General features: G+C 47.2%; 1 protein-coding gene across 1 annotated transcript; it reads left to right on the forward strand.

The window, feature by feature from the left end:
• The first annotated feature begins 7,195 nt into the window (after nt 1-7,195).
• Nucleotides 7,196-10,262, forward strand: LOC136481375 (receptor-like protein EIX2). The gene has a single exon (XM_066478730.1). It carries the CDS (start codon nt 7,218-7,220, stop codon nt 10,107-10,109), a length of 2,892 nt encoding a protein of 963 aa, XP_066334827.1. The 5' UTR covers nt 7,196-7,217; the 3' UTR covers nt 10,110-10,262.
• Nucleotides 10,263-10,696: the final 434 nt, after the last annotated feature.

A 10,696-nucleotide genomic window follows, 5' to 3' on the forward strand; every position in this document is an offset into this window, starting at 1 on the left:
AGGATGATACGACTCGAAGGTGGCACTATCTAAAATAGATAACTCAAATGCCTAATGTATTGGTATGCAACTTAACGTAGAAAAATAAGTCAATTGACTTACCACTCTGTCCAAGATCAGTCCTGCCTCCACCTACCTTCCTGCACGAGTAGATTGGTCGTACGCCGTGTCTTCATCATCAGAGGACTCGATGTCGACGTAGTCATCTTCTGTCCACTGTACCCTAAGTCTGCAATGTGTCACACGCTGGTACCAATCTTAGTACCGCCTGAACTCATGGTTCGTGTGCAGCTCGTTGTTGTCGTCCACATTGTCGTGCATCTCCTCCCATTGCTCAATGTAGAACTGGTGGTGCTTCTCCCAGTCAAAAATCTTTCTGTTCTTCTGACGATCCAACCAGCACGTATGTCATCATTACTTGAATCCATGTACATGTCACCATATTAATAGAAATGGACCATCACGAGACATTTGAAATAGCAAAACACTTACTTGTGTAAGTCAACGCCAGTCGAGAACAGAGTCGTAGGCCAAAGCTGTCTCACTCCAAATTGGTGTGCAACTCTATCTGGTAGGTGGAACTCAATAGCGTAGAAGCAGATTAGAGGGCACCTCATCCTATAGAAGTCGTCGTCAAACCCACAAATGTTGCTCAACTGAAAAGGAAGTGCCCCCTCTCCATCGTACGGCTCCCACTCCACCAGCAACATGTCCAAACAAGATGTTAGATGGTAGACTAATCCATTTCAAACCAGCATGGGAGTACTAATTTACTTACATTAGATGCCATCGGCGTGTCTAGCTCGTTTGTGAACTCAATGTACGCCCGCTCTAACCTTGCATATGGAACCCTGACTTGGTCCCAAAGGTACGCCCACGTCGGCTGCCGACTTGGAGGCTGACCTTGGAACCACTCACAACGAGCCAGAACCTCTAGACGGCCAACTGGAAGACGAGTCCACATCCACAGCTGGAGTAGGTACACGCATCCACTAAGTGACACGTTGGACAAAGTCCAATGACACCCCTCGCACAGCTACCGGTATAGAAAGCCCAAGACTGTAGAGCCCCAGCTATAGTGACTTGCCTAGTCCCAGTCACTGAGGCAGTGGACCCACATTCAGGATGCAGTGTCACCCATGGCGTCGGGGAAGAGAACGCAGACAAACAGGTGTAGGATCCATGCCCTGGAGTAGTACCCAACTATCTCCTCATCTGCCTCCTCGGGGCACTGTGCGAACTCTTGCCGGTGCTAGGAGATGAGAACTCCTGAAGTGCGAGCCCCTTGCTCACCAAGCTCACTCCCAAGGAAGGCCTCCACTCGTGCTCTCTAGCCTTCTGACCTGCACCGCCCAATGACTAGGTTGCCGTGAATCCTCAGGCCTAGCATCTTCTGATAGTCCTAGAGCATGACTGTCATCTCCCTGAAAGGTAGGTGGAAGCTGTGAGTCTTCGGCCGCCACCTATATTTTAGACAAAGCAAGATTACATGCCAAAAAGGCAAGCGCATGAACAAATGGCCATGAATGGAGGCAATGATTGAATATAATACCTGTCAACCAATGCAGTTATGGCCGCTGAGTTGAACTTGGGCAACCCACGATGAACCTGAAAAGAGATGACATCCAGGCCAGCTCTTTGCAGGAAAGGAGTGTACATGTCATCGTACTGCATGTCCAAGAACCCATTGTGGGTTCTAGGACCAATGAGTGGAAGGTCCTGCATGGAATAAAACATAGTCTCCTATTACTTCACAAACACATGTATGCTCACCAAAATTTAAACAAAACGTATAGATTATTAATTGCCCCTGCGCTATGAGACGTCCTCAGTGGGTCGCCTCATACGTCGGGTCGAGCAGGTGGAATTGCGCCATCCTTCAAAAAAAAGTCAATGAATTAGAAATTCAATATACAATTAAACATGAACTTAGAAATGTACAAGTAATTGACACAATTACATGCATAATTAATTAAATGAATTTGACAAATATTAAATAATATAATCAACCAATAATCGCACCTCACTAATCTGCCAATGGCAACTTCGTGAATTGTTGCCAAGTCTACCACACTTGCCGCACTCGTACTGCTTGGGGTCAGTAACAAATGGGGTTCCTCTCCCACGCCTCGTTCTTCCGGATATCTGATCCATAACCATCCTGTGCCTCGTCCTCTTCCTTGATCCACGCTTGTTCCAACGGTAAGCTAGATCCACAATGTACTTCGGCCCATTATATGGAGGCCACTCTCTAGGGTCCCGGAAAGGCACGAAGCGGGGGCTCCATGTGTGCACAAGCGTGTTGGCACCAAACTCATGAGGTATCCTGCTCTTGATATTATAGTTGCGATGCCTAGCTGCTGCCACCAAATGGGAACATAGAAAGTGGTACTGCCTTGGTTTACCACAAGTGCATTTGAAATCTTAGAGGACAACAACATGCATCCTCGACTCTCGGACCTTGCCTTCGAACATTGTACCGCCCCTATGCTCGACCTGATAAGTCCCTGTGGCGTGGTCAAAGCATGTAACCTCATGTGTGCCAGCCCTTTCATTTGCCTTCTCTAGGTGTGCCTTTGGTTTCGGAGCCCATATCTCTCCATCACTCCGCAACTTCAATGCATGTGCGTGTCTATCGTTGAACTAGGCAACAAGCTTATAGAAGGTGAATTGAACGATTGCATTCACGGGCATACCACATATCCCCAATAGCAACTTATTGAATGACTCCGCCATGTTGCTGCACTAAAACTCGTACCTCCATCCACCGGCGTTGTGAGCTCTCGTCCATTTCTCCAAATCCCTCATCAAACCTATGAGCCATTGTCTACCTTCTGCATTTGATGTGGTTCTGACTTGCTCCAACTTTTTCTGAAAGTACTTATCCTCAAGCTGTCGAGCAACCTCCTAGAACAGATCAAAGTTACCCTTCACACCATCCTTCTGTAGTAGATTCTCGGCAAGGTGCCGAGTACACCAACGATGGTGCAAAGGTGCATACCCCTCTATCTGCTCTCGCACGACATTAAGTGTGCCCTAGTGCCTATTAGATATGACGCCAACCTCCCTGCCAGGCCCAACCACGTGTATCCGGACTAGCCTCAAGAACCATCCCCAATTGTCATTGTTCTCCTTCTCAACCAAAGCAAATGCCAAAGGAACCAACTTGTTGTTTGTGTCATAGGATATGGGTATAAGAAGTGTGCATTGATATTTGCCAATCAAGAATGTACCATCAATGGAGAAGATAGGATGACAGTGCCGAAAGGCCTCGACACACTGAGGGAAGCACCAGAAAGCACGGAATAATATCTGCCTCCCATCCTTCCATACATTTGGTTTTGGGATGTACTCATAATGTATGCCTGGATTCACCGCTTTGATTGCATTAAAAAGTACTAACAACTGCTCATACCCATCCTCCCAGTCCCCATATATCATCTTCCACTCTCGTTGCTTAGCCCTCCAAGCTTTACCATAAGTTATCACATAACCTCCATACAACGCCTCAATGGTCCTGATAGTTGTCCTCACCTTCATGTTGGGCTCTCCCTGCAATATTCCCATCAACCGGTTGGCAATGAGGGTAGATGTCAACTGCCGATGCCTCAGTGTCAGCTCATGGTTAGCACAATTGTGAGGCCCAACAACTTTTGTGATCTTCCACTTTCCGGTGACCTTTTGCTTCCTTGAACAAACCCTCCATGGGCAACATTCCTTGTCACACACAACTATGTAACGGCGCTCCGCATATGAATGCAAGACCTTGTAAGGTCTCTTTTGTATCACTGCAAGTGCCTGCAACTACCTCTTCAATGCAGGGAGGTCATTGAACACCCTCCCATTCTCAATTGCCATGTTAGGGCCGGCCTCAGGAGCTTCTAAGAGCTCATCATCACGTCCTTCTACACACGCCTAATCAGAATGAGCAAGATCGCTGAACTCGTGAACTCTTGGATCACGGTGGCTGGGAAAGATACGCCTCAGCATCTCAACATCACTCTCTGTCAGCTCTCCAACAGGCGGTCATCATCAAATAACACCCGACGCACGACCACGTCCAAACATTGCAGTTGGCTCTTCATAGCTGATCTCACATAGTTCTCCCACTGTTCCGCACACCCAATTGGGATCATTTGCCTGAGGATGTTGGGAGGAGAACATAGGTGCAGTACACCCTCAACTGCAATGCCATCATCTCCAAGGCAATGCAGCTCCTCCTGAGCCCTTGCAACCACCTCACTAAATGAAGGCCTGTCATTGAATAGCACAGGCACGCTTTGTATGTAAACAAACTTAACATATCCATAGCGATCGTATTCAATGGTGCCTCCATGATATATGGTCACTAGGTTGTCCATCTAGTTTAAACACGTAACGAAACACATGTGCTTTAGTCCAAATTAGACGTTAGATAGTACCTAACAAGTACTTTCTAACTACAAACTAAGTAAATAAGATAATAACTACATACATAGATACAGTGTACTAACTAAATAGCTAGGTCCTATTTAGTTAACTAAATATGTAACTACCTATCTAAGTAGCTATCTAGCTATATCTATGTACCTATGTATCTATGTTTCTATCTATATACATATATATCTCACTAGATACTAACTAAATCAACTACCTGAGTCATCACAATAACTAGTAAATAACAAATGTCAAAACTACTACACTACAATCAAAGCTAACTAAGTACGCACATTGTAAATTCACAATTTTTACCTATTCGACGACGGAGTCGCGGATGTCGACGGAGTCACAGCGGACGTGGGTCCTGCCGACGAGCCGAGCCGGCGGGGTCCTCTGACGAAGAGAGAGCCGGACCTGGTTGGTGTGGCACGGCAGGCGGTAGCTGCCGGGGAGGTGGGGGGGGGACGAGGACGACGAACGGGGTGGCGCACGGGGGACGGCAGGACGCGGACGAGGCTGGCGGGTGGGGGGGCGGAATGGTCATGGTCAGGCACCGGCGCGGCGGGGCGCGACCAAGGTGGCGCGGGCGGCACGTTGGGCGAGGTGAGGGGCGGGGCAGGGCGTCGCGACGGGGCAAGCGGCGGGGTGGGGGGGGGGGGGGGGCGTGGGGAACGGGAGAGGGGACGGCGCGGCGCGGCAGAGGAGGCCGCGGGTGCGGGGTGTGGCGGTACGGCGCGACTGCGGTAGTCCGGCGGGCGTCGCGGACGGCGTCGGGAGGGGGCGCGTGGGAGGGAGCGGAGGGAGAGGGCGCACGGGCGCCGGCGGCGGGTGCAGGAGAGGGCGCGGGCGGCGGGCGGCGGCTTCGGCGCTCGGGTGGAAGGAAAAGAAGCGAGAGAGAGAGAGAGGGAGAGGGAGAGGAGAGAAAGGATTGGGGCCCATACGTAAGGCAGGCTCGGCGTCAGTCACCCTGGCGCCAAGCTCGGCGCCAAGCTTGGCGCCAGGGTTACTGGCGCCGAGCTTCCCTGCTATGTCACCGCCACGTTGGATTCGAGCCCAAGAGCTCGGCGTCAGGGATGCTGGCGCCGAGCAGTGTAAGCTCAGCGCCAGCAACGATGGCGCCGAGTTAAGGGTCCAGATTTTGAAATATTTTCTTCAGGGACATATTTGTGAACTTTTTTTCAAAAAAAAGGGCTAAAAATTAAAAAATTCGGTTTGAACGGCCTTCCTATATTTAAATCGTGGCTCCGCCTTTGACCACACGTTGGGGACGGAGCGGGTATTGACCGTCGGGAGAGTCCTCTATATTTGTGACAGACAACAACGGACGAATAAAATACAGATACTGATAGTGAGTGTAGCTAGTACAGATAGTTGTTACCGCCGGTTATGTGTACAAATGCTTTTTTTTGGTTATGTATATAATCGATTTATTTGTATTTCGTCGTACATAATTGTTAGCGGTTTGAACGGTCTTCCTATATGTAAATCTTGGCTCCGGCCGCCTCTAACCAGGCGAAAATACAGATACAGATAGCGAGTGTAGGCCAAGCACGTCTGACGTGGTGCGAACCACACAACGCTTACTCGCTTAGCGATGACGAAAACCAGCAGTCTGTTCCTGTGGTTAGAAATGTACGCTAAAGATAAAAGAAGAGCAAACACGCGTGCAAGCCAATTAAGACGACCTAGCTTATTGCCCTTTTCTTTTCCATCTAGAAGAAGAAGAAGAAAGGCCTAGCCAGGTACCGCTGCTTGTAGTTGCCCACTGCATCTGCAGCGACCCAGAGCAAAACAACCCCATCCTCTCCGATTCTTGCTGTCCTGTCCGATCCTCCCAATCTATGTTTTGCCGAGTGATTTTTTTTTTTTGCCTCTTTTGCCGAGCGCAATTATTTTGCCGAGTGTTTTTGTGACAGCGCTCGGCAAATAGCTTCTTTGCCGAGTGCCCGATATAATGCAATCGGCAAACATTTTAGCACTCGGCAAACACCCCGTTTCCAGTAGTGGTTGTTACCGTAAACATACACCTTAATTAAGTAAACAAAAAGACAGTACAGGAAACCTTGCTGACGACCATAGAAACAAACAGATGGAGAGGAGGCACCCAAGCCAAGCAATTAGCGTCCTGTCTCTCCACGGCCATCAGCGCAGCGCTTTTCCTTACGCGTCGAGAAAATCAATCAACTAGTATTGTAAACTCGCTCCGTCCGTTACGGGATGCGTACTGATCAAACTCTTTTAAGTTTGACTAGATTTATAGAAAATATTAACAGCATTTATATCTCCGAATAAATTTATTATGAAATATATTCAAGGATTTATCTAATAATACTAATTATGTATTATAAATATTAATATTTTGTTATATATATTTGATCAAAGTAAAAAAAAAAAACTTGTCGAGAGGTGAGAACATCTTTTCTTTTGGCACGAGGGGGAGTACTCTACCTAATGTACAGTAATCTTTTGTGAGGGGATGAGACCACACTGACACACGGAAGGTGACCGTGGACTGAGTTCGTCGGTCAGCCGATGAGACGCTGGCCGAGTACTGTAGACGCTTCTACACGGAAGCGGCCTGACGGCTTCTACACGGAAGGTGACCTCTCTGGCATACCATTCTATGGTGGCGTGCCTCCCCAGCTTGGCAACTTGTCAACGCTGCAGTATCTAGATCTTTCCAATTCCAACTTGATCTGCAGTATCCTCTGCATCTGTCTACTATAATAATAACACTCTCACTCCAGAACTGATATATCCTGCCACCAGTTGCCACCGTGCATCGCCTAGCTGCTGCCATGCTCGTGTTGCTCTGCTGCTGCTGCTTGTTCCTCTCCACGCAGCAGCAGCAGCAGCCAGCCGCCGGTGGTAACCGAGCGAGCCCAAGCTGCATACCACACGAGAGGGACGCCCTGCTGGCATTCAAGCACGGCGTCACCAGCGACCCTGGCGGAGTCCTCAGCTCGTGGCGGCGAGACGGTCGCCACGACGAGCAAGACTGCTGCCGGTGGAGAGGCGTCCGGTGCAGCAACCGAACTGGCCACGTCCATGAGCTTCGACTTAGAGGTGGAGGCACCTTCCGACCAGATTTTGCCGGCCAGATAAGTCCTTCTTTGCTTGCTCTGGATCACCTAGAGCACCTTGACCTCAGCGGGAATGATCTAGCAGGGCCAATGGGTCGTCTTCCCGAGTTCTTGGGCTCTCTAAAGAATCTCAAGTACCTTAGCCTCTCTGGCATACCGTTCTATGGTGGCCTACCTCCCCAACTTGGCAACTTGTCAAGGCTGCAGTATCTTAACTTGATGGGAGGCACGAACTCGACGGATCTCTCATGGTTAACACACATTCCTTCCATACAATATCTTAACTTGAACGGAGTGGACCTCAGCACAGTAGCGGATTGGCCTCGTGTCATGAATATGCTTCCTTCTTTGAGGGCCCTCCATCTTTCAGGCTGCTCTCTTGCAAGCGCAAACCAGTCGCTGCCACACCTGAACCTTACAAATCTCGAGGAGCTCCATGCCTCCGACAACTCCTTCCACCATCCAATGGTGACCAGCTGGTTCTGGAACATAACAAGCCTTAGATTCCTTGACCTCAGCTACACTAGTATGTACGGTCAATTTCCGGATGCTCTGGGAGTCATGACATCCCTGCAAGTCCTTGATCTTTCAAATTATTATTATTATTGTGATTATCATGATGATGACAAGAACATGCGCAGCATGACCGTGGATCTGAAGAACCTATGCAATTTGGAGGTCCTGAACCTTGAATGCACTCTCTTATATGGCGACGTAGCTGAGCTGTTTAGGAATCTACCTCGATGTTCACCCAACAAATTGCAAAAATTGGACCTCGGTTCGAACCATTTAACTGGGATGTTACCAAGATGGATGGGGCAATTCATGAGCTTGGTTGTTCTGAATCTAGGTGAGAACTACATCACAGGACATGTTCCATATGAGATTGGTAAGCTTAGTAATCTGACCCATCTGGATCTAAATACAAATAAACTGGATGGTACGATAACTGAGGAACACTTTGCTAGTGCAAGGAGCTTGCAATATATAGACTTGTCATATAATGCCCTCAAGATTGAGATCAGCTCGGACTGGCAACCACCATTTGAATTAGAAATTGTAAACTTTGCATCCTGCCAGATGGGCCCACTGTTTCCTGGGTGGCTTCAGTGGAGTGTGAGCATCACCTATCTTGATATCTCGAGTGCAGGTATAGCTGATAGGATTCCACAACGGTTCTTCGATGCCTTTTCAAATGTTTGGTTCATGAACATCTCCAACAATCAACTCAACGGAACTTTGCCGGCTGATATGGGCTCCATGTCACTTCTGGAACTCTACATCGGTTCAAACAAATTAACTGGTCAGATACCAACGCTGCCACCAAACATACATACCTTGGACTTGTCCAATAACTTCTTGTTAGGACCTCTGCCCTCTGCTACTAGATCCGCCAATCTAAGTCAACTTTATCTGTTCTCCAACCGACTCACTGGTCAAATTCCTGAATCTTTTTGTAAATATCAGCAATTATTTATGTTGGACTTATCCAACAATTTTTTGGAGGGAGAACCACCGTTGTGCCTCGGGGTAACGGAATATATGGAATTTGTAGCCTTAAGTAACAATAGTTTGTCAGGAAAGTTCCCGTCTTTTCTGCAAAAATTGACAAATGTGCTCTTCCTAGATTTGTCTTGGAACAAATTCTCTGGAAGATTGCCAATGTGGATTGGAAGCTTAACATCATTAAGAGTTATAGGATTAAGTCACAACAAGTTCTTTGGTAGCATTCCAGTGAACATCACAAACCTTTCTTGCCTTGAGTACATGGACCTAAATAACAATAAGATATCAGGCTCTCTGCCGATCTACCTATCAAATTTTAAATTTATGACAAACACATCCATGATGGGTTGTTATTACAGCCCTAAGACATTTTATTCTCATCTTAATAGTTTGTCTACGGTCTGGATGAGGACAATTTCTTCTGATCTTAATAGTTTGTCTACGGTCTGGAAGGGGCGGGAATTGAACTATGGTTCCATTCAAAGAATTTTGGACACAAGTATGGCGAGCATTGATTTATCTTCAAACGACTTAACCGGTGAAATTCCAGAAGAAATAGTTGTTCTTGATGCGCTTGTGAATTTGAATCTATCAAGGAACCACTTGACTGGAGTTATTCCAAAGAAGATCGGGGAAATGCGATCACTGCAATCATTGGACCTCTCGAGGAACATGCTTTTAGGGGAAATACCAGCCACTGTATCAAATCTGACGTTCTTAAGTTACTTGGAATTATCATACAACGATCTTACAGGAAGAATTCCATCGGGAGTACAGCTTGATACCCTGTATGCAGAGTATCCATCTATGTACATTGGCAACATCGGTCTTTGTGGACATCCTCTTCAAAACAATTGCTCGAGTGAGCGTCATGCACCAAAGCAAGGTGGCCTGGGAAGAACTGAAGAAGGTTATGGGATACCATTCTTTTATCTTGGACTCGGGTGCGGCTTCGTGGTTGGTACATGGATTGCATTTGGTGTTTTGTTGTTCAAGAGAAACTGGAGAATTGCTTGCTTTCGACTCTCGGACAAGTTGTACGACAAAGTATATGTCCTTGTTGCTACATGGGCTAGAGCAAGACAAACACAAACTGATTAGCAAGCATGAAGCAAAGGCGATGGTCGGCGCTTCCACTAAAATTAGCCAATGCATGCATGTATGAATAATGGAAGTGGGAGAGAAGTCTGTTCAGGAGTGCTTTGAATTTTGTTACTACCAGTATTACATATTGCCTTGGTTTTCTTTATGAAATGAAGATTTGTGTGTCCGTGTTTATCTCTTATATCATGTAATAAACTGAGAACCGACACTTGATCATTGGCCAACATTAGTGTTTGTTGTACAAGATAGATATTAGTTGTTAGTATATAGATAACATAAGTATGTTGTAAACTCTGGCCGATCTTCAGGATGTTGGTTTGTAGTCTGTACAAGACGTTCGCTTGGTCAGCTCAGGGCGCTATATAACATGTAGACGCAGCCTCTACAGAGGTTAACACGCTTCACCAAGTTTTACAGTAATAATTATTTCCTTATGATGATGAACATTAAGACATGGTCAATCAATTCCATGTAGCGCTTCAGGCGGCACTACATCATTGGTCCCTGTGGGCCATGGTAGTCGAATCCGGCAACCTGAATACGACCTATCGTTGCATGTTCCACGCTCATCGTCCACATTAGGG

Source organism: Miscanthus floridulus, chromosome 9, assembly GCF_019320115.1.
Source record: "Miscanthus floridulus cultivar M001 chromosome 9, ASM1932011v1, whole genome shotgun sequence".
Taxonomy (NCBI): Eukaryota; Viridiplantae; Streptophyta; class Magnoliopsida; order Poales; family Poaceae; genus Miscanthus; species Miscanthus floridulus.